The 24,831-nt window shown below is 46.7% G+C and overlaps 1 protein-coding gene across 1 annotated transcript in view; it reads right to left on the bottom strand.

The window, feature by feature from the left end:
• The window catches only part of LOC311243614 (proteasomal ubiquitin receptor ADRM1-like), a 28,109-nt gene extending 5,840 nt beyond the window's left edge, over positions 1–22,269 (bottom strand). The window contains exons 1-6 of the mRNA XM_084332905.1: positions 22,030–22,269; positions 20,858–20,974; positions 19,215–19,338; positions 18,576–18,662; positions 15,929–16,010; positions 14,151–14,392 (exon numbers count right to left, since the gene is read on the bottom strand). Coding sequence (XP_084189031.1) covers positions 14,151–14,392; positions 15,929–16,010; positions 18,576–18,662; positions 19,215–19,338; positions 20,858–20,974; positions 22,030–22,239 — 862 coding nt within the window. The 5' untranslated portion in view covers positions 22,240–22,269. The remainder of the gene's footprint in view (positions 1–14,150; positions 14,393–15,928; positions 16,011–18,575; positions 18,663–19,214; positions 19,339–20,857; positions 20,975–22,029) is intronic.
• Between the last annotated feature and the right edge of the window lie 2,562 nt (positions 22,270–24,831).

Consider the following 24,831-nt stretch of genomic DNA (forward strand, 5'->3'; position numbering starts at 1 on the left):
TCGATAATTTTGTCCCGATTTATCGATTCTTCCAAATGGCATATCGTCTCAGCCTTACTAAAAACACACTTCTTCAATCTGAAATGAAAAATTAAATAAAAATATTAACCGTCGTACTGTCTTTTACTATTAAAGTGCTAATCAGATGTATGTACAGAGTTGTAGTATTAATATGTACACTGTACAGTGAGTGTATATATATAGACTGTAGCACTCAAGTAAATGTATGTCTTGTGTTGGAAGTTTGTGGTTGTAGTTTGTTTTTGTGATGGATGTTTATCCTCTTCTTGCCCCGTCGTGAACAAGTCATGTTTCTATTTGGACCGGACCTTTAAAATAAAGAATGCTACAGTCCCTGCATATCTGGTCAGTTCTTTTAGTCGGGTGAGTGAGACTCGCACAGACTCCACGAGAGGCAGCCAGACGGATATAATTCCACACATGTTCAAGAGTTCTATGGGGCAAAACTCATTTTTGTATACGGCAGGAGTTCTATGGAACCAATGACCCACCTCTTGCAAAGCACTGGCTACGGAGAGAGGCTTTAAGACGGCTTTGAAACAGTGTCTGCCTCTATGGGATTCTCATAGAAGCAAGTGATAGGATGAGTGGTTAAAACTGATGTGTAATGTGTGTTTTCAGATGGATCTTTGATTTGAATTCGATTGTGTATTTGGCTTTTACTAATGTAGTGAAATTGTGTAGTTTGTTTTTGTATTTGGGCTTCAAAGTAGCTATACCGTTTCTGCCAGCCAACTGCCCACCATCCCCACCCCCCACTCCCAGAGGTCCACAATGGAAATAACTTATTGGCTTTTTTACCGATACCGATATACCGATATTGTCCAACTTTTAATTTCCGATACAGATTTCAACCGATATCAACCGATACCGATATATGCATGGAATAATTTCAGGTAATTAACATTACATATCTCTTGTTGTGGAATTAACACAACATTATGCATACTTTTTACAATAAATAAAATCAGAATTTGTTCTTACTTGCTTGCCTGGGTAAATAATGGTTATAGAAATGTGAAAAAAAAAAAATTGAAAACCGATACAGATATTTTCCGATATCACATTTTAATGCCGATATCGGCAGATAATATCGGTAGGCCGATAATATCGGACATCCCTAGAAATAAGCCTTTTGGCTTTATTGTGTTTTTAACCTCGATAGTTTTTTAAATGTATGTATGTATTCCTGCTGGGCAGTTTTATATGCATCTTTTATGAATGATCAAATAAATTCAATCAATCAATCACCCCGAGGAGAAAAAGCTGCTGGTTTTGCTGGAGATAAATGTAATAAATAAGACATTACAGTTACACAGTAAAGACACAGGAAGCCTGGCTGAGTACTGCCACCTCCTGCATCAGCCAGCGTTGTGTGTGTACCGAGTTAGAAATGAATATGATATTTGAGATGGATATTTAAATTGAGTCATTTAGCTGAACGCTTTTATCCAAAGCAACTTACGAGTTCTGTACAACAAGTCAGCAGGAAGGGTACAACTCTGGCAGATAAGGGTCAGTAACATTGTTCGTCAAACAGTGTCGAACTTGAGTGCTACACTTTGAATGCATAATAGTATAGACATATTAGCATGATAGGTAGTAATATAAGTAATAATAATAAATTGTATTTGTATTGCACTTTTCGTTCACTAGGATCCCAAAGTGCTACATAGTTAATTTTTTTTTATAATTATTAATGATAATAAAATAAAATAAAAATAGAACATAGTTAAAAACATAGTATAAATAGAAAATTAAAGAAAACAGCACAAAAATCTTAATTAAAATAAAAGCTAGCAATCAAAGCCCTTTTGAAACAGATAGGTTTTCAGGCCTGCTTTAAAAGAGTCCAGGCTCTGTGGTGCCCTCAGCTGGATGGAGAGGCTGTTCCACAGGCGTGGTGCAGCCGAGCAGAAGGCTCGGTCACCCATGGTGCAGAGCCAGGTATTGGGGACCCGAAGGAGCAGGCTACCTGCGGATCTGAGGGTACGGGTGGAAGATTGTGGAGTGATGAGTTCCTGAAGGTAGAGGGGTGCGTGTCCGTTTATGCAGTTATGGGTGAGCAGCAGGATTTTGTAGTTGATCGGGGATGATGAGACAGGGAGCCAGTGTAGTGAGTGGAGGATGGGGGTTATGTGATCGTGTTTACGGACTCTCATCAGGATCCTGGCAGCGCTGTTTTGGATGTATTGCAGCTTTTGGATGCTCTTGCCAGGATAGTAGCAAGGTACATAATAGTACAGTAAGAAGGCAGGTAGTACTATAGGCAAGGTAGATCCTTAATAGCAAAGTGCATGCTAGTAAAAGACAGTATGAAGGTTAGTAGGTTTTTTCATTTCAGATATTGATTGTTTTTAGTCGACTGTGGTGGGAAGTTTGTTCCACCATTGTGGAGCGAGGACCGAGAATAGCCTGCTTCTCTTTGATGACCCCCCAGAGCTCGGATAGGAGTGGGTCTGAGGCGGCCAGAAGATGTAGAGCGTAGGGGTCTTGAGGTCTTGAGGGTGTGTATTAAGAGACCATTGACCGGAGGTACAGTAGGAAGGAGCTGTTCCCCTCGCTGCACGGTATGGCAGGTCAAGGGTTTGTGCGGCGATGGGACGCCAGGACGCCTGATTGCTTTTACCAACGCATTCGTGTTTCCGCGTCTCTGATTGGCCAGGTCATGTGACATGTACGCCCAATCGTGGGACCGCAAGTTTCTACACTGGTTAAGCTTAGGCGCTCTTTCGAAGTTGGTTAAGGTTATAGTTTGTCTTGGAGCATGGCGATAGAACGCCTGCCCTGATTCCAAACTCTAACCTTAACCAACTGCAAAAGACCAGTGATAAACTAGGCGTTAGGTAGTTTGCAGGCTGTTCGACCCGGAAATAGGCACAGAACTTGCCGTCCCACGATTGGCGCACATGTCACATGACCTGGCCAATCAGAGCGCAAAACGGGAACCCGGAAACACGAACGCGTTGGTAAAAGCATAGACGCAGCCAGGACAGCAGCACTGCTTATGCGGGACACGTGAGGGGGGGGAGATATATGATTTATTTTTAATTTTATAAAAACAAATTTTAATTATCATTTAAATGCCTTTATTTCATATTCGACGCTGACAGTAGGCTATATATAGCACATTTAGTTATTAATCTTATACTGTAGATGCTTCACCTTCTCAGCCACCACTATGTCACCAACATCTTTATTTAATCACACTTTCATCATTAAGCAGGTAATCATCAATCTTGGTATCCAAGCTGATAAAATCACTGCATTAATAGAAAGAGCAGGAGCTAAGTCTTTTCAGCCATCTTTTCCTGAGCATTATTAGCAGTGGAGTGTTAATAATTCAATAATCCATAGGATTAGTAGATGAATAGCCAGTTCTTTATTTGTTTATTTGTTATTTATTTGTTTATCTTTATTTATTTGTACTTGTGTGGTGTACGCGTTTTGGTTACTCACCCAATATGTGTGTGTCTGGTGAACCCACAACATTATTGGGATTTTAAAACAATAAAGCCATAACCATTTATGTAAAAATACTTAACATATGTTCTGTATCATAGTCGGTTCCGCTCGGCGTCACTCATGCACTGTCCTCGCACACGTGCACGCGCACTGAATAAAGACCACAATGTACCTTTATATCCCAATATTTGTCTGACCACACCCCTATCAGCTCACCTACATAAGCAGGTGTGTGGTCACCTGCTCTCCTCCTTTCTCGCTTTCACCACAAGGAAGTGCCTCGGTAGATCCCCACTTGACGTGATGTGATGGTAGGAGAAGAGTTGGAAAACAAGCGATACGTTGACATCATATCTTTATTTTCTCTCTCACTATATTCGAGAAAATACGGCGATATTGTCTTCGTACTGGAGTGTCTGGAAGATGATGATCATTCTAAAAATCCTCCACCGGTTTTCGTATTGGGAGTTCGCGCCGCTACATGCCTTCCAACTGCAGTCCTTGCTGTGTGCTGGTTGCGGTAAAGGCACAGCTGGACTGTAGGACGCGCCGCTGTTGTGAGAAGCGGTGGGTTCCAGGTTTGGTGAGTAATGTTTTGCTTGCAAGCTCCGCTTGTCTGTTAGTGCTATGGGGGCTAGCTGACAATGTTTATGAAAACCGGCCCCAGACTAGGGTCCTTTGTTCAGCCTCTTAGGCGACAACGGAAGACCTTGGTCTGAAGCCCATTATAGTTAACTAGTGGGCCATGACCAATAAACACTGGTGATCCCTGTGTTTTCCTGGACGAGTGGATGTTTCTCTGTCACCGTGAGGCCCCTTCTTTCATATACAAATGAGAGTATTCCCTCACAAGGAAATATGGGCATGGATGTTCGTTAGTGGAAGATCTGTGTTCAAGTCAGCTACAGCCCATGGGAATTGTGCTGGCCCCGCCGGGTGTTGGTAAAATCACCGTTGTAAAACTGTGTTAACATTTCGTTTCTCTTCTCTCTTAAACAGTGAGGAGGGTTTCAGAACGGCGGCCTGTCTGAGTGATTGTTATATCATTGTGTACAAGTTCAGGTGATAGCTGCTTAGCTTACGTGCTAGTGGTGGCCTACTGTTAGCCAGTCAGCTGTTAGCTGCGGCGCTAGCCTGTTGTTATCACTAGGCTAGGAAACGTTAGCTTGCGTGCTAGTTGTGGCCTACCTAGGCTAGGCTAGGAAACGTTAGCTTGCTGCTATCGGCCGAGGGCGGCCGTTAGCTTAATGCTACACTGTTGAACGTGCTTTGATTATAACATGTTTTAAACACTCTTGACTACGACGTCATCTTTGACAGAGGATGTTCGTCGAACCTGCCCTGAGCCAGGACGGCAAGGACTGCGTCAACAAGGGGGACCGTAGCGGCGGGATGGAGCGGCGACGCTGCCCAGGTTGACAACACAGAATGGCTGTTTACTACGGTGCCTTGTTAGAGACTGCAGTTTCGCTTGATCTGCGCTCAAGGTAGGCAAGGTCTGACCAGACCTTGAGCACTTCTTCTTGCTTTCCCTTCTAAATGTTTTGTAAATAACGATGTTTTCCAAAACGAGTGTTGCTGTACTACATTTAGGATACGATGCGAGTTATGTGTGAATTGTCTTGTCACTGGTATTTAGCTTCTCCATGCAAATCGGGTTGTTTGTTACAGATGTGAAAATGATCTGGTTTGTTGTGTTGAGAAACATCATGTGTGTTTATGTACTGTGTACTCACAACTAAGGGGGTTAAACTAACCTATAAAGCTATGGTTAGTGACATGTGAGTAAAGAATGATTCTTTTCTCAGCCTGTAATGACAATAAACAGTGTGTTCACATATTAACAGGTTTACCTGTTCAACTGGCCGTATTAAGGGTAAAGTAGGAGGGTTGTGTTCCCCCCCGGTTCCCTGGGGACTTCTTCATCCTCCTCTCAGACATGTTGTTACACTATATTGTGTCACTGTGTGGTAGAGATATGATGTAACCCTTAGCTTGATTGCTGAGGTTGTGCTAAAACTGCTTGAGGAACTTTATTTTCCTAAAGGAAAAGATTGTTTGGTCGCTTTTCGTGTGTGCTTAGCAAGGCCTGTGGCCAATACTAATAGAGAATTATGTATTCTCTCATTATGAAAAACGGCGTTCCTCTGTAGAGTGTTTTTGCCATTTTTTGTAGGTGATGATGGGTTGTGTGTGTCATGTGACCTACAACTGGGTTGGGCTGGCCACAGAAGCACATGTGTAAGTTTGGTACCGGGGCTCTTGGAGAGCCCTCTCTATTCTGTGTTTTTTCCTTAGTAAAAATCAGATAGCAGGTTAGCACATGCGCTGTGTGAAGCTGTTAGACGCTTCATGGAGCTGACTATGACTGTGTCATACTCTCTTTTTGTCATTACATCGTATCATGGGTGTGGGGTCGTAAAGGGGTGAACTGGTAACCTTTCCTCCCCCTTTTTTCTGTTGGTCAGGGGTAAACCCACCTGTCCTTCAAGGTTCCTGTCACGTTGCGGTTCGGCACGTTACAGGGTGAGGGGGGGGGGGAGTTTCCTGGTCCCACGCCCTGGAATATTGGGCGTGTGCACCGCAGAAATGCCTCCGCCATAGAGTACGTCACTGTGCGCGTCTCTGTTGGTAGGACTTCCGTGTGCTGTTCAGGTCCATATGATGGATCTGTTTCGGGGGGTGGTCAGGGCTCCTCCTCACGAAGCTCCTATTCGTGAGTTGGGACTCTCCTTCCATGTGAGGGAGCCTCCTCAGAGTACAGAGCCTCCTCCTCAGATTGATAAGGTGAGTGGAACCTCAAGAAGGAGTCCTACTCTATTGTGTGTGTATTCGATTCAATTCGATTATTGAGTGTGTATGGGTTCAGTGCCTCCTCCCCGGAGAGCCCTAAAACCAAACTTTTACATGGCTCAAGGTGCAATATATTCTTTTCAATCTGTACAGCTCGCGTGGGAAGTCTCTCTGGGGATTTCCGTCTCCTCTCTATGGGAGGGTGGTGGAATGTAAAAATGTAAAAAAAATGTACCCCGGCTGTGTAGACTGGGATACATACTGTTGGTGCTTCCTTCTTTTCTTTTAAAAAGAGTTGGAGTTAGGAAGTATCACACCCCTCTTGTCGTTCCCCTGGGCGCCTTGGGGATTCAATGACCGGTCTAAATAGCCTGTTCATTGATGTGGTTGTGTCCCGACGCACGCATAGTGCTAGCTCGGGGTGTTCTGTAATCAGGCGACTGACTGGCACGCCTTGGTTGCTTGGGGTTAAAACGGCGTTTTTATAAAGCAACTGGGATGGAGGTTTTTCCTCTTCCGACGACCTGTTTTGGTTGTCGACGGATTCTCGTTCATATCTGGGGGATGATGACGGAATGGATCTGAACATATGTAGAGGGGTCTCACGCCCTGGGGGTGGGCCACCGGGCGCGGTTCGCCCCGAACGTCTGGGTGGCGCCTTCTTTTCATGTTTAAGATCAACACGCATATCTGCCCCTTCTCCTGGAGTAGGCACGTCGGCGTGGTTAGGGCACGGGACTGGTTCTGGTCACGCTGGTCCGGATCAGTTGAACCCGTTGTCCGCCGGGGATGCAGATCTGCTGTTCTGGTACCCTGAGGGACTTGGGCTTTTTTCAGGGGAAAAATGCCAGGTCGGTCCGGGTGTCACAGGGTTAAGCGCTATGGAGACCCTGGTTGGGTACATTTTTTACTCAGCACTGTCGTAATGGCTTACGGCCTTGCCAACCTGTACACGCTCGATCTCGTCAGATCTCGGCCGCTACGCAGGTTGGTCCTGGTTAGTACTTGGTTGGGAGACCGCCTGGGAATACCAAGTACGGTGTGCTTGGGGCTGGTTCTCCATTCTTTTCGCTCCTACGCATGGCGAAGAGGGGCCTGTTGGGGTGGTCTTTGACCTCCTCTGGTGACCCTGTGCTTCCCGTATCGCCGGGCCCGGTCCGAAGTAATGTTTCGTCGACCCGTAGGCCTGGGATAACCCTTTTTTGAAAACTGAAACACTTGTACTGCGGTATAGCCAGTGTGTATCCGCAGGTGTGTTTTGGAGTTTTTTCTTGAGGGGTTATAGGAACAACCACCGCATTGGGTAACGACAAGGTGGTTGATTCCCTGGTGTGTTGGAGCAGTGTCAACTCCCGGGTTACCCGGTTGAGGGTGCCCCTGCACATTCATGACGTCTGCCAATCGTGTCAGCCTTCTCTGTCTCAACCCCTCTGGGTGGTTTTTTTTTTTTAAATGGAGGCTTGGTAATGCAACAACGCCAGCATACGCCCCTTCCGCCGGGGGGCTGTTCTCAGCTGACTCCTTTGGCGCCTGTCTCGTCCGCAGTGCTCCAGGCTCAGGTTACAGCCTGTTGCCTGGTTTTCCCCGGTGCGCTGCCTGCTTCCGTTGGTTAACCTTTTTTGTGTGCTTACGGCCATGCTGACTGCCTGTTCTGCAGGGTCAGTGTGCCAGGCGGTGTGCTATTGGGGGAAAAGGGCCCGCTCTTGGAGAAGAGGGGCCTTATCCGAATACGCTGGCGATGTGGGGGGCGGTGTCACTAAGTGACCGCCTGGTGGGGTCTTGATGCCTGGCGTCATTGACCTCTCCGGGCCCCCGTTTTCCAGGGGATCCAGTCCCTTCAGTGGGTCTGGGTCTTCCTTCGCGCTCCGCTGCTACGGCCTTGCCACGGGGTTTGGTTTGCCCTTGACCCCGTGATTCTGGGGGCAGTAACGAGGTTGTTCCCTCCGTTCGTTCCCGGGTGGCATGCGGGTTGTGCGTGTGTGTAGTCGTGGGGTCAGGCCACGGTCTGCTCACCCTGGGCGTTGAGTTGCTTGAGTGCCTCTTCGCACGGTCGGGTCCGTCGCCCTCCCGGGAAACCTCCAATAGGGGGGGTGCCCTCCATTAGGGGGGGTCGGGGGGGCTCGGCCCTCCCTGTTCTGATGGTTGTGGGGGGCCTTCAGTGGGGTGTATTTGTCGGCCGGTGGCTCCGCTCGGCCTCCCTATGTGCATGAGTGACGCCGAGCGGAACCGACTATGATACAGAACGTTAGGTTATGACTATAACCAAGTTCTGTTAATAGTGGTGACGCTCGGCTTTCCGACGCCGCTGCAGCCCTTGATCTCACCTTGTGGTGAAAGCTTGGGAAGGAGGAGAGCAGGTGACCACACACCTGCTTATGTAGGTGAGCTGATAGGGGTGTGGTCAGACAAATATTGGGATATAAAGGTACATTGTGGTCTTTATTCAGTGCGCGTGCACGTGTGCGAGGACAGTGCATGAGTGACGCCGAGCGTCACCACTATTAACAGAACTTGGTTATAGTCATAACCTAACGTTAACTGTTATCTCAATTACAACCAATATAGACAGCATAAACAGTATGGTTAATATTAGCCATTTATCTCTGCTAGATCACATTTATAAATACAAGTGCTATTTGTTTTGTGTGATAAAAAAAAGCAAAGTATTTTTTTCTTAGGAGTTGCCTCCATTTTCTCGTTTTGTTTAGCTAAACTTTTATCGTTTTCGGCTGTCTTTCTTCTCCACTTCACTGATAGCCACTGTCTACATAAAACATGCGTCATCACGCACCTGCACGCCACACTGACAGCTCGGGCTGCTCGGCTCGGCTGCGCATTGGTTTTTGACACAGACGTCGCCCGATTTTTTTTAATTTAAATATAAGAGGGTATTAACATCGGGCGGCTGATTGGCGCAGTGGGCAAGGCGCTCGCCACTAACGCAGGAGACGCTGGGTTCGAGCCCAGCTCTCGGTGTTGCTACCGGCTGGCCGGTCGTTCATACTAACACAATTGGCAAGTGTTACGAGGGTGGGAAAGCCGGTGGGTGGGGATCGGACGTTGTGGACAGCAACTCCTATGGGTCGGTTTGGTGACGCCGGTGCGACGGAAGCAGGAAGTGACGGGGGCAGCGTGAGCCTCCCACGCGTTACTCCTCGCCACTGAGAGTTCGAGCTGCTGCGGTGAAAAGACGCGACAGGCTGCCTCCTCGTGTACCGGAGGGGACATGTGATGCAAGGCTTCTGTCCTCACTGCAGCCGACCAGTGGGAGGCATGGTCTAGCAACGTTCAAGACAAGGGAGGGAAGAATTGGATAATACGAAATTGGGATGGGAGAAAAATAGAAAAATCGGATAAAAAAAAAGGAGGGTATTAACATTTAAAACATAATTATTATTGTTTTTACCATGATCTTTGAAATGCGGAACATTGTTTTGTTGCAGCGAGACGCGAGACAAACGTCCGGATTATCGGGTGTGGTCACCCTACACATCGGTGTATTTAAAGTGCCAGTTACACCTTTATTTTAGCATTTGAATAATTAGGCATCATGGTAAATGCTACCTAGCAAGTTGTGTGGAAAACAATAACCCATAATGCTGTGCGGTGGTGATAGTAACCCATCATGGAAGACAAGATCGATGAGACGCTAGAAGAGATTCTGTATTTGTGTTTCGGCGTGGATCAAATATTTGGACCAAACACTTTTCACACTGTAGATACTGCTGAATTTGGAATGCTAACTGACCTATCTCAAGCCGGCCCACTTTTATACCAAGATTTATGTTGTGTCGTGATTGTTTTTGTTATGGTTTGACACCGACCCCAAACGCAACGACACAAGAGAGTAGATTCAGAGTTGCCAAAAACAAGGGCTTGTTTATTTACACTAAATAAACAGCATAGACTTGGTAGAGAACAGACAAAAACTGGGATACAAGCATAGATGAATGTTGCTGCTCTGCAGCTTCTCCCGGGATGGTTAGTCTGGGGAAGCAGACGATGACGTCAGAGCCGCTCTGCAGACTTCTCTCGGCAGATCTCCGAGGTGGTAACGGGACCGAGAGGGAGAGAGGGAGCGGGTTAGCTCAGAGTACAGTTGGGAACAGAGCAGGTGACAGGGGAAGTGACTTGTACCAAAAAACAGAGTAATCCAAGTGACTGAATCTTCGGTGTATATACACACTGTGAGTAACGTCCCAAACACAAATCCACGTGATAGAAATCTTCGGTGCAAATAAACACTGTGAGCGAAGTCCCAAATACAAATCCAAGTGATTATATCTTCGGTGTGTGAACACACAGTGAGCGATGTTAAGGCCAAATATTATCCCAATGAACAATCCAAAAAAGCTGAACGCTGGGTGAGTGACTGTCTGACAAAAAGCAGGATATCTTCAGTGTCATTTAAACACACGAAAACGAATAGGATCAAAGACAGTCATAAAAACTCACCCAGGCGCCGTGGGTAAAGAGAGTAGGATCAAAACGGGGCGAGCGCGTCGCCACGGGAAACGGGTGTCCAAGCGGAATACTTCTTGAATATCCTGGAGGCAAAGCACAGGGAAAAACAGCAGGCAAGGCAGGAACGGCGAATGCTACTGAAATATCAAAACGATCCAACAAAACTTGAATGGGGAAACGGGGTATAAATAATAAGGGAATGCTTAATTGACAAGCTGTGACAGCTGAGGGATGTGATTGACAAGCGTGTGGTTGGGGGAGCACCAATCAACGGCGTCTATGGGAAGAAGCGTGTGAATAGGGGAATGCAATTGATTAACAGAAAACAAAAGGAACAGAGCGAGTAGGCTTAAAGGAACAGAGCGAGTAAGTGAGCAATGGACAAAAACCTCACAGTTTTAATGTGTTGTAGCTTTTTGATTTTGTGTATACTATATTTTGTATTTTTTGTATTTCTGTTTTTATATTGTAAAGCACTTTGGTGCAACTTCGGTTGGTTTTAAATGTGCTATATAAATAAAGTTGACCTTGACCTTTATACCTACCTACTGCTTTCATTGTCTACAACTGCCCTACACTGTAATCATAGTAATCATAACTACCTACCAGTACCTCATACTATATTCTACCCATATAACTCTGTATGATAGCATGTACAATAGTGCTGTATATATTTATATATTATCGCATATACTGTATATATATATATATATATATATATATATATATATATATATATATATATATACATATCTGTCTGAATATACCTGCATATAATTCCTCTATATACCTACTTATACACCTGCATATAATTCTGCATGATAGCATGTACAATAATGCTGTATATTTATTCTCACCGTGTATATATATATCCCCATCTGTCTGTACAGACCTGCATATAATCCTTTTTACATATCTGTAGATACTATATCTATATCTGTACATATCCCTGACCTACTCTTACCAGTTACACTGCTGGCCAGTATGACTTACTACCATAGTGTCTTTATACCTGCATCACTGTACATATCAATACTACAAGTCTTTATACCTGTATCACTGTATGTTATGGTTTGTAACCGACCCCAATCGCACAACACAAGACAGGTATGAGAGTAAGCCAAGAACTGGGCATTTATTGAAAACACAGAAAAGCGGCACTGTCCCTTTAAGGGAGAACACAAAATACTGGAAAAACAGAACTTGGGAAAATAGGCAGCACTGTGCCTTTAAGGGGGAACACAAAACACTGGAAAACAAGAACTAGGGAAAAAGGGCAATGTGCCTTTAAGAGGCGAGCTGGCTAAGGGGAAGGCTAAGGGAAAGGCTAAAGGACAGGGCCAGGGCTAGGGAAAAACAGGGCAGGAACAGGGAGGACTAGGAGGACTGGACAGGGATGACTAGGAGGACTAGGAGGACTGGACAGGGAGGACTAGGAGGACTAGAGAGGACTGGACAGGGAGGACTAGGAGGACTGGACAGGGAGGACTAGGAGGACTGGACAGGGAGGACTAGGATGACTAGGAGGACTGGACAGGGAGGACTAGGAGGACTAGACAGGGAGGACTAGGAGGACTAGAGAGGGGAAAACAGGGACAGAGGCCCGCGGAGGCGGGCTGGGGACAGGGACAGAGAAAACAGGGTTCGGGCCTTGGAACAGGGCGAGGGTCAGAGCTGCTTACAGGGATGGAGTAGGAGCGCGCAGGCTAGACGTCTGGAGGAGAGCGCGCCGGCTCGGAGAGCGCATCTGGCGCGGAGGTCTGAGTGGTGCGCGTCTGCTTGGAGAACGCGCCGGTTCGAAGAGCGCATCTGGCGCGGAGGTCTGAGTGGTGCGCGTCTGCTTGGAGAACGCGCCGGTTCGAAGAGCGCATCTGGCGCGGAGGTCTGAGTGGTGCGCGTCTGCTTGGAGAACGCGCCGGTTCGAAGAGCGCATCTGGCGCGGAGGTCTGAGTGGTGCGCGTCTGCTTGGAGAACGCGCCGGTTCGAAGAGCGCATCTGGCGCGGAGGTCTGAGTGGTGCGCGTCTGCTTGGAGAACGCGCCGGTTCGAAGAGCGCATCTGGTGCGGAGGTCTGGAGTGCGTCTGGATGCGCGTCTGGATGCGCGTCTGGAGTGAAGAGCGCGTCTGGCGCGGAGTCTGGAGTGCGTCTGGATGCGCATCTGGATGCGCGTCTGGAGTGAAGAGCGCGTCTGGCGCGGAGTCTGGAGTGCGTCTGGATGCGCGTCTGGAGTGAAGAGCGCGTCTGGCGCGGAGTCTGGAGTGCGTCTGGATGCGCGTCTGGATGCGCGTCTGGAGTGAAGAGCGCGTCTGGCGCGGAGTCTGGAGTGAAGAGCGCGTCTGGCGCGGAGTCTGGAGTGAAGAGCGCGTCTGGCGCGGAGTCTGGAGTGAAGAGCGCGTCTGGCGCAGAGTCTGGAGTGAAGAGCGCGTCTGGCGCGGAGTCTGGAGTGAAGAGCGCGTCTGGCGCGGAGTCTGGAGTGCGTCTGGATGCGCGTCTGGATGCGCGTCTGGAGTGAAGAGCGCGTCTGGCGCGGAGTCTGGAGTGAAGAGCGCGTCTGGCGCGGAGTCTGGAGTGAAGAGCGCGTCTGGCGCGGAGTCTGGAGTGAAGAGCGCGTCTGGCGCGGAGTCTGGAGTGGAACACTGGAATACCTCCCGTAGAGTATTAGAGAGCGCAGTACTGTGTCCCACTCCAGGCAAACGGCGACAGGTGGCGAAGGCTTGCACCTCGTCTAACGCCGGAGATGGAACAGCATTCAGACAGATAGGGAACCTCCCGTAGGAGCTTACAGATTGAGATATGATACGGAACGACCCGACCCGGACTGAGGGGGAGATCGAGCTATTTAAAGCCCACTGGGGCGCTAATTAGAACACACCTCAGGTGCGTGAAGGTAATTGATACTTGAACTAGAAGTGTGTGTTCGGCACGGACCAATCAAACACATAATGACAGGTAGTCCAAGGGTGTGGGCTGCTGAAGAGCAGATGAGACTAAAAGAACGCGAGGGTGGGGGCTGGAGAGGTGAGGAGACAGGGAATTAAAGGTCCAGGGAAAAGGCGAACCTCACACTGTACATATTAATACTACAACTCTGTACATACATATGATTAGCACTATACTCAGTAATACTCATTTATATATTTTATACCCAGTTTAATCTTCTGTACATTGTATACTATTGCACTTTACTGTTACATTTGCATTCTGGTTGGATGCCAACCGTTGTACTGTACTTCTGCCAATAGATTTGAATCAGTAATATAATCTCTATTCTTGATCCTCTTGATAAACTTTGTTTATCTGAGAGAAGCAACAGTCGTGATTGGAGGATCGAGAAAACAGGGCGGGTTTGAGACTTTTCAGAGACAAACTGGGAGTTCATCTCTCGAGTGTGGTGGTTCCTTCCTCACCTCCCTGCCCGCTAGCCGGCACGTTCATGGTCGCCAGGATGCTCTGCAGGTCGCTCAGCTGGATGGGCTGTGTGGGGCTGGCTGCACCCGCTCCCAGGGAGGGCACGGCAGGGGTTGTCGGGGTGGTGGCGGTCGGCGAGGTCACTGAGGTGGCAGACGGGGTGATGGGCGTGGTCGGCACCTGGGAGGAGCCGAGCCGAGTGGAGGTGGAGGTAGAGGTGGGGGTGACCGCCGTCGATGGACTGGAGAGAGAGAGACAGATATATATATATATAGAGAGAGGGAGACGGATACAGAGAGAGACAGAGGCAGACAGATAGAGGTATATATATATATTAGAGAGAGAGAGAGACGGATAGATACAAAGAGAGAGAGACAGACAGACAGATAGATGTGTCCTCAGGAGGAAAGTATTTTCCACAGTAGATACAGAAGAAGTAAGACGTACATAATTATACTAGATACAGGATTTAGATACAGGGGGAGGTAGAGATGGTGGAGTCCTACAAGTTCCTTGTAGTTCACCTGAACAACAAACTGGACTGGTCGGACAACACTGAGGCCCTCTACAGGAAGGGACAGAGCAGGCTGTTCTTCCTGAGGAGACTCGGGTCGTTCGACGTGTGCAACCGACTGCTGCTATCTTTCTACCAGTCGGTTGTAGCCAGCATCCTCTTTTTTGCTGTGGTGTGCTGGGGGGGGGGGGGGGGGGGGGGGGGGGGGGCAACATCAGCTTGAGGGACTCCAGCAAGCTGAACAAGCTGGTGAAGAAGGCTAGCTCCGTAGTGGGTGGTGAGCTGGATAATCTAGAGGTGGTGGCTGAGAGGATGAGGAAAAAGCTAGAAGCCATCCTGGAGAAGCCCTCTCACACCCTCTTATGAGGAGCTAGCCAGAATGAAGAGCACGTTCAGCCAAAGACTCATCCCCCCCGACACACCACAAACCGCCTGGGCCGGTCCTTTATACCGGCAGTCATCAGGCTCTACAAACAAGGGCTCGGACGGCCGGCTCTGCTGCCAGAACTATGTCAGAACTCAGGACTTGAGAACTAGAGACTCATATCACTGGACTATCTTGTATTTGTACTTTTTTATATTATATTGTATTTGTATTTTATATTTTATATTGTATCTATAGTGTATATAGATACTGGACTGTATATGAATGTGAAGCTCTGTATCCCTCTCCCCATGCTGCTTTGACACCCGAATTATCTTATTTACAGGAACACAGACTGGAATTTAGGTAACTTAAAAGGTTACTTATTTATAAATGGTCAATGGACTATATTATTTATCCAAAGCGCTTTACAACTTGTCTTGCCCAAGGGCACTTCAACACGCTGCCAGGAGGAGCTGGAATCGAACCCTGGGAACCTTCCGATTACCAGACGAGCCACTGTTATACTGTGGGAACAAAGCTCTTACTGAAACAAGCCTTGGGGAACAGATTCACTAGAGATGGTAATCACAACAACTCATGGTTATATTTCGTAGTGGCTCCCACTCTGCTCACTATTGGAACATTCCCTGTCACATTCTAATAGTGAGCAGAGTGGGAGCCACTACTCATATAACTAGGGTTATAGGATAACCTTCGTTATATTTCATAGTGGCTCCCACTCTGCTCACTATTGGAACCTTTCCCTGTCACATTCTAATAGTGAGCAGAGTGGGAGCCACTACTCATATAACTAGGGTTATAGGATAACCTTCGTTATGTAAGGTACTGATAGGAGGAGGAGGGGGAGTCGTCTCTGGAGGAGGAGGAGGAGGTACCTGGTGGAGGAGCTGCTGGCTGCAGAAGCACTGCTTCCCAGGAGGCTGGCAAGGCCCGGCCCGGCCAGAGCACCGAGACCACCTGCAGAGAGAGGGGTGACAGGTTATTCTCCTGGTTCTGAGAGACCACCTGCAGAGGGGGGACATCATGTTATTCTCCTGGTTCTGAGCGACCCGTGACCCACCCGCGATGGCCCGCCTCGCCTGCCCATTTCAAACCTTTACTTCAACACTGAGGTTACCCAGAACAAGCTACCGGTAGTTAGGATAGTCCTGCAGCTCCCCACTCGTACACATTTAGACCAGCCCCACTTCAACAGCCTAGAGTGGCTCAGGGTGGACAAAAGAGTATCAATGATGAAATTATGCCTAGTCTATATGATTTATAAAGGGGAGGTGCCAAGTTACCTATACAATTACTTCCAATATGTCAAAAATAATCACAGCCATGAAACCAGAGGTAGAGACACAAACATAGTCCCTTTTAGATTTAAACTTATTTCGTACGGCCAGCAGACCTTCCTTTATTCAGCTGCAGTACTGTGGAATAGCCTGCCCAGCAGCATTAAGTTCAAGTTTCAATTTTCTTTATTAGTTGTCATACAGAAATACAGAATACTTTTATATGAAATGCTTCTTTCTGTTATGCTCCTGAGAGTGTGCTAGATAAAAATAGATAAGTATAAAATAAGTATAAAATAGAAAGTCAAGTACGTAAACAAGTGTAAACAAAACAAAAGTGTTCAATATACATATATACAATACAGAGTAGATAAAAAGTAACTGAGTTACAATACAATATACAGTACAATGCAGAAATGGGATGAGGTACAACTTAGGGTAAGGTGCAATGAGCTATGAGTTGTAGTGCAAATCTCTTTACCAATAAATATAAAGTGTGTTAAAGTGTCTAAAGTGGGTAAAGTGGGTGCTACAGTGAGTTGTTTATTTAAAGTGAGTGTGTACGTGTGGATGTGTGTGCTGTGAGTGTATTTGATGGTTTGTCACATAGTGTTATTGTCATTGAGCATCCTTATGGCCTGGGGATAGAAGCTCCTTCTGAGTCTCTCTGTGCTTGCCATGAGACTCCGGTATCGCTTGCCTGACCGCAGCAGTTCAAAGAGGCAGTTGTTTGGGTGGCTAGAGTCTTTTATTATTCTATTAAATAGGCCCCTAGGTTAACTGGCTTCAAAAAGTCTGTACGAACATGGCTATCGGTATAGGAAAGAGGGTAGCATATTTATTATTCTTCTATACTGTAGTGTAGATGCATATTGTCTCTTAATGTTTTATGATGATGTCGCTCTCTAAGTCAAGCTCTCTAAGTCTCTCTCTCTAAGTCTCGCTCTCTAAGTCACGCTCTCTAAGTCACGCTCTCTAAGTCACGCTCTCTAAGTCTCGCTCTCTAAATCTCTCTCTCTAAGTCTCGCTCTCTAAGTCTCGCTCTCTAAGTCACGCTCTCCAAGTCTCGCTCTCTAAGTCACGCTCTCTAAGTCTCGCTCTCTAAGTCACGCTCTCTAAGTCTCTCTCTAAGTCTCTCTCTCTAAGTCTCGCTCTCTAAGTCTCGCTCTCTAAGTCACGCTCTCTAAGTCATGCTCTCTAAGTCTCTCTCTCTAAGTCTCGCTCTCTAAGTCTCGCTCTCTAAGTCACGCTCTCTAAGTCACGCTCTCTAAGTCACGCTCTCCAAGTCACGCTCTCTAAGTCTCGCTCTCTAAAGGCGTGTTTGAGATTGGTGAAGCAGGCGCAGATCTGCACAGTTTTTACTACCGCCTTGCCAAGCGCGTTGCATGACGGTTAGAATGTTGTCCGACTTGCTCTGGAAATCTGACTAGGCGAGCCGCGGAAATCTCACTGGAGCGAGCCACGCGCAGCCTTCAGAGCTAGGCGCCACAGTACCTCGCCAGCATCTGCTTGCCGCAAATGCATGATGGGAAACTACTTGCTATCGTCTGCGCAAAGCGCCCATTGGCTCAGAAAAGTTGTCACCACCCACAAGGAAGTTATGAGACATCTATCTTATCCATCATTATTCCAAGATAAACTTCATGAACTGTCAGACAGACACCAAATTATTTTTATGAGAGTACTGACATTCACAATTGAATGCTTTACACATCTGTCCATCTCTACAATGGAGTTTATATCAAAATAACAATATATCAACCCCCCTGAACAAATAATAAGTCTCTCTCTCTAAGTGTCTCTCTCTAAGTCTCGCTCTCTAGTGTTTCTATGACAGGAGCAGAGTCGTCTGGTAATCCGGAGGTTCCCGGTTCGATTCCCGCTCCTCCCGGGTAGCGTGTCGAAGTTTAACCCCCTAATTGCTCCTGATGAGCAGGTTGGCACCTTGCATGGTTGCCCCCGCCATCGGTGTGTGTGAATGTGTGAGTGAATGGGTAAAAAACATGAGGAACAAATTGTAAAGCGCTTTGGATAAAAGCGCTATATAAATGCAGCCATTTGCCATTTCTATAATAACTCACATTCTGAGCTAAATCCAAACAGAAAGAGAGCACTCTTATCAATACATTCGTCTCACGGGGACACATGTGTAAGATAAGCATGTTCTCGAGCTGTCAGCTGTGCAAGAAATGACTGCCATGTGAGCTACATTAGTCCACTTACTGTACGCTAAGCAGACACTTACCAAGGCCCCCCAGTCCCGTTGGGCCAATGAGCTGCATGAGCTGGTTGTGGCTCATATTACCCAGCAGGCTCTGCAGACCGCCCTCTCCTTTCAATTAAAAACACAGTCGACTCGTGATTACAATGTTGTCGTCCTTTACACAACCACCACGTGTGAGGGAAAGTGTTTAAAATGAAGTTTCACACGTATTTCACAATATATTTGAACTAGTCAAAAGGACTGTAGTTATTAAGACGCAATTGTAACTGTTAAAGGGTTTACATACATGAAGAAGAGATAAAAAAAAAGGTGCTGTAAGTGGTATTTTTCTGTTTGTTAAAATAAGTGGTCTACATGTTAAAATAATAGCTCTACACTGTTGGAATGTAGCGCTATCTAACACTTATTTTAACAAAGAGATACCACTTACAGCACCTTTAACCCTTTCACTACCACACGGCAGAAGGTTAACCTTTCACTACCACACTACAGACGGTTAACCATCTGTAGTGTGGCAGTGAAAGGGTTAACCTTCTGTTGTGTGGTTGTGAAAGGGTTAACCCTTTGTCATGTGGCAGCGAGAGGGTTAACCTTCTGTATTGTCACCGTGAAAGGGTTAACCATTTGGTAGTGTGGCAGTGGAAGGGTTAACTCCCGTACCTCCCAGGGCTGACAGCTCGTGTCCTCCGCTGCCTCCACTGCCCAGAGCGCCGGGCATGGGCGGGTTGTTCAGGTACTCGTTCACTTTACGACAATACTCCTCGTCCTTATCGGTCTTGGGCTCCTGGTGGTTGGAAAACAAGACTGCTCGGTCGGGTTGCTTGTTGTAGCAGATGACCAGGTAGCGTCTATTCGAAGCCTAACCGGTTCATGCTTCCGCGTTCGCGTTTTGCGAATCTGATGGCCACTGACGTTTCTTGTCATGTGACATGTGCGCCCAATCGCGTGATGCGCCCATTTCCGCCTCGAACAGCAGCAAACTACCTAACGCCTAGTTTATCACTGGTTAAGCTTAGGTACTCTTTCGAAGTTGGTTAATGTTAGAGTTTGGAATCAGGGCTGGTGTTCTATCGCCCTGCTCTAAGACAAACTCTAACCTTAACCAACTTCGAAAGAGTGCCTAAGCTTAACCGGCGAAAGAACGTGCTGTCACACGATTGGTGCGACCAGAAACATCAGTGGCCAATCAGAGCGCAAAACGCGAACGCGGAAGCATGAACCGGTTCGTACCGGCTTCGAATAGACGCGACCAGGTAACCCAACACTTTTTTTTTTTTTTTAAACTTTATTTTTTAGCGTTTATCGCTTTCCTGGTCAAGCATGACCGACAGTTGCAGGGTGAAACGGGAGAGAGAGCAGGGGGAGACATTCGGCAAATGACGGCGGGTCCGGGAATCGAACTCGGAGTCAACCAGATCCGTGACGCAGCACGGAGTCCCGCGCGAGCGCGGTAACATGGTGTGCTACTGGAGCACCCCAACCCAACCCTTTCATGGTTTTCCTTGGTAATACCTTGGTGTTCTGTGCCTTGCCTTTGTCAGTTTTGCTGCTGTCTATTTTATACTTATTTCTGCACTTTTTTTGTTGTCAATTTTGTGCTCATTTTATGCCAATTTTGTATACCTGTTTTTCTGCTGCACTTTGAGCTGCAATTCTTGTATGAAAGGGGCTATACAAATAAATTATAAATTAATAAATAAATAAACAATATTATTATTGTTATTATTATTACATTGGTAATTCTTCTTGCAAACCTTTCACTAGAGGGAATGGTAAAAGGGGAATTTTGCACATACAACCCAAACAACAACATAGTTTGCTACAGTGGAATATTATGCGGTATACGTTTGTTATGATTATCTGGGTTATTTTCTTTTGGGGTGGGGGAAGACAAATCTTAATATTTAGCTGAGGCTGAGCCAACCACTGTGAAAAAACACCACCCCCTACTGGGTGAACATTGCTTTGCAAGAGCCGCTCAGCTGACACATTGGCCTTCCTACTGACTCAAGTGGTTGTCCCATAATAAAAAGGGGACAATATAATACAAGTAATTTTATTTGACAGGTTTTAATGTCAATTTCCAGGTTATTTTAAGTACATTTACAGATGATGTCCTTGGATAATCACCAAGCAATTACCAAGAAATAACTGACCTGAAAAGTAGGAGGGTTAAATAGGCTGATATAATAATTGCCACATCAGTCAAGGGCTTCACAGTGATATATATATATATATATATATATATATATATATATATATATATATACACAGTATATAGAACAGATCTTCCAGTGACATACCTGTATCCAGAAGAACAAGCGTTTGGAGCCAGCCTTGAACTTCAGCACATATACGCGTCCAGTGGTGCACTGGCTGACGCGCTTAAACTCACAGTCATCAGGGAAGATGATCAGATCCTAGAGAGAGAGAGAGAGAGAGAGAGAGAGAGAGAGAGAGAGAGAGAGAGAGAGAGAGAGAGAGAGAGAGAGAGAGAGAGAGAGAGAGGAGTCACAGAGAGAGAGAGAGAGAGAGAGAGAGAGAGGAGAGAGAGGAGAGAGAGAGAGAGAGAGAGAGAGAGAGAGAGAGAGAGAGAGAGAGAGAGAGAGAGAGAGAGAGAGAGAGAGAGAGAGAGTCAAGGCACAGAGAGAGAGAGAGAGAGAGAGAGAGAGAGAGTCAAGGCACAGAGAGAGAGAGAGAGAGAGTCAAGGCACAGAGAGAGAGAGAGAGTCAAGGCACAGAGAGAGAGAGAGTCAAGGCACAGAGAGAGAGAGAGAGTCAAGGCACAGAGAGAGAGAGAGTCAAGGCACAGAGAGAGAGAGAGTCAAGGCACAGAGAGAGAGAGAGTCAAGGCACAGAGAGAGAGAGAGAGAGAGAGAGAGAGAGAGAGAGAGAGAGAGAGAGAGAGAGAGAGTCAAGGCACAGAGAGAGAGAGAGAGAGAGAGAGAGAGAGAGTCAAGGCACAGAGAGAGAGAGAGAGAGAGAGAGAGAGAGAGAGAGAGAGAGTGAGTCAAGGCACAGAGAGAGAGAGATATAATAATGGCTTGGATTTATATAGCGCTCTTCATGACACCCAGAGCGCTTCACAGAGTCCATTATTCGTTCATACACAGTCATACCGGTGGTGGTAAGCTACAATTGCAGCCAGAGCTGCCCTGAGGCAGACTCACGGAAGCGTGGCGAATAATCATCGCCTACGGCCCCTCCGACCACCACCAACATTCATTCACATGCATACACATTCATACGAGGCAAGTAGGTTAAGTGTCTTGCCCAAGGACACAACGGCGATGGGATGGACATGGGCTTGAGCGGGATTCTAACCACCAACCCTTCGATCATTGGACGACCCGCTCTACCCCTGAGCCAAAGCCGCCACCAGATATGCAGTGAGAGAGAGCAGTAGAGAGAGATAAGAGCAAAAACAAACGATCATTCCTGAACCAACCAGCAGCACAGACACAGTGTCACATACATCATCCACGTTGGCAGTCGTGCGATCCTTCCAGCAGAAATGGATGAGGGAGTCGTCAGTCTGCTGGATGTACACCTGACCCTTGCGCTTGTCAGGGGTGACCGTGCTTCCCTTCATGGTCATCTTTCCAGCCCGGAACTCCACCAGATACTTGCTGGACGAGCCGCGGGACCCAGACACCAGGCTGGGGAACAGTGCTCCAGACGCCATGATGCTGACCGGCTGCTGCTGCTGCTGCTGCTGCTGCTGAGTCACAGGGGAGAGAAGAGGAAAATCTAGTCTTCACCACGTACAGTTAGTCCAGCGGTTCTCAAACTACGGGTCGCGACCCAAAGTGGGGTTGTGGGTAGGTGAATGAATGAAAAATAAACATATTGCAGAATGGGTACAATACAGTACGGCTCAATAATACACACAATTGTTAAGGGGATGCAGACCAGAGAAAGACGTTTGGCTTGTTTACATCAGGGTCCCCCATTTTCAATTCATAGTGACATTTATGACATACACAACATACACAACATACATGACATTTATGGCATAATGACATACAGGTATATAGCACTGTTACATTTGTGACATATACGATATGCAAATATACAGTACTGTTGTTACCCATAGATCCTAACAGAATACGTGATGGGGAGGAGACTGTACATTAGTAGGGTGGGTGGGAGTAGCCGAGTAGGTGACAGTAGGGTCGCGCATTGGCAAGTAAAAAAAACATTAAAAAATCAATACTTTTTTTTTGGTATGTTCTGGCAACATATTTTGGCTAAATATGCCTCGCTTTATAAATAAAAACAGGACGAGGCAACGACACTGTTTCAACAATGGGGAATGAGTCAGTCGGTTAGGGACATTCGCTAGTCGCTACTGTAGGCCTGCCCCCCCGAGTCCTGCAAAAACAGACCTTCTGTTATATTGTATTGTATGGCATTTGACACCCCTTAGATAGTAACATACAGCTGGATAATATTCATGTTTAGTAGGATTGCTAGAACCTCAATGTTGTTGCATTTTGACGTTACGCGCGCGCACGCGCAGAATACACAGAAACAAACACGCACACGCACACACACACAGAATGCAGAATAACCCGTTAGGATAAAATAATATCACTTCCAAATATTCCTATATGAAATACACTATTGGACGGTGGACCCCAGATAGCCTAACGTTGCTGTCTCCAGCGCCTTGTCCGGCGTTGATGACTCTGCATGATCATCATCAGACACATCATAGCAATGTGTTCTTTAGATCAATATAAACACGTTGTGTATTCACATGGCATACATTTGAATGAAGTATGTCTCTACTTTCTATGGTACACCCAAATCACATTTAAATAGGATAATATTATACTTACATTTCTTTCTGAGATACCTAAAGCTGCGGGGACGGTCAGACTTTAATGGAAAAAGGTCGTTGTGATTGGAGGACTATCGCCGCTACCTCACTGCGATTGGCCAACATGACTGCCAATCTCCGGCGCTTTTTCATATTTTTCTTCAAACGTGCGCTATCGCACTCCGAGTCCAAGTAGACTAGACTTCTCCAGGGAAATCAAGAGTGTGTGCTCTCTTAACGTAATATCTGAACATATTTAAATTTAACTAGTAGTTATAATTAAATTGTGTAGGCACCTGCCTTTTGTGTTTACAGTATTATGGTTGAATTGAGATGGGGGTCACGCTAGGGTGACCAGGTGTCCCCCTTTTGGTTGTACTGTCCCACCATTTGACCAAATGTCCCACGTCCCTCATATTGAGAGGATGTCCCTCTTTTCGAAGCCAAAAAAAACATGCGTCTAAAAGCCCCTCCCTACAGACAGTAAACGTAGCAACCCGCCTCTTGTCCACACACATTTCTCTGATTGGTTATAGTACTTTAGCGCGCTGCTTGCCTGCTTGTGACGTGACCAGCGTTGCGTTGTTATTATGGGCTGAGCCGCCACGCAGGATAATGACGCCGCGCGCACGCGCGCACGCGCGGCCCCGCGCGCATGCGCATATGTTCCCTCGCGCACAATAATACACTTTGTTTGTATAGCCTTTCATACAGAAACTGCAGCTCAAAGTGCTTCACAACAGAATTAAGACAGGCATAAAATGAGCACATAAAGTGCAGACATATAAAATCAGTTTTTCACATTAGGATCTAACATCCCAACAGGCAACCTTGTTTATGGTTTGATTCAGTTTTAATATAAATAATAAAAATAAAGAGAAGATTAATTAATTATCTACTCAGTCCCGAAGTTTGTGATGTAGATATGGAATGTCCCGGGTTGCTGCTGTTTGCAGAGTGTGTTGTTGTCCGGGGGTGAGTGGTGGTGGGTGGGGGGTTGAATCAAAACAGTTGTCAATTCGGAATTGACGGCTGTTTTGATTTGGCCCTTCGTTCGCCGTCGTTCACCTTTGGACGGCGGTGCACTCTGTGGGCAGCGGCAACTTGGGACGTTCCATATTTACATCACAAAGAGTCCCAGACTGGTTGAAGACACCAGCCTATAGCGGCTATTGTTATGATAATGCGAGGTAGCGCCGCAGGTAAACACAACGATCCGAGCCGAGCGCAGCGCGTTCTCGCGAGCGCGTGCATGTGCGTGCACGCGCTTCTGCTCAAATCTTTAATACTCAGTGAGGTACCACTGAGTGGTACCCCGTGCCATGAACAACGCATGCCTGGACGTGACTGAGACTGAGTCGAGACGCTACCTCATATCGCAAATCTGATTGGTCAAAAAAACACAACAACATTACAAGCAAACTAGTTCAAGATGGAAAGCAGTAAAAAGAA

The sequence above is a fragment of the Notolepis coatsorum genome (assembly GCF_963971535.1).
Source record: "Notolepis coatsorum genome assembly, chromosome: 17".
NCBI classification, from domain to species: domain Eukaryota; kingdom Metazoa; phylum Chordata; class Actinopteri; order Aulopiformes; family Paralepididae; genus Notolepis; species Notolepis coatsorum.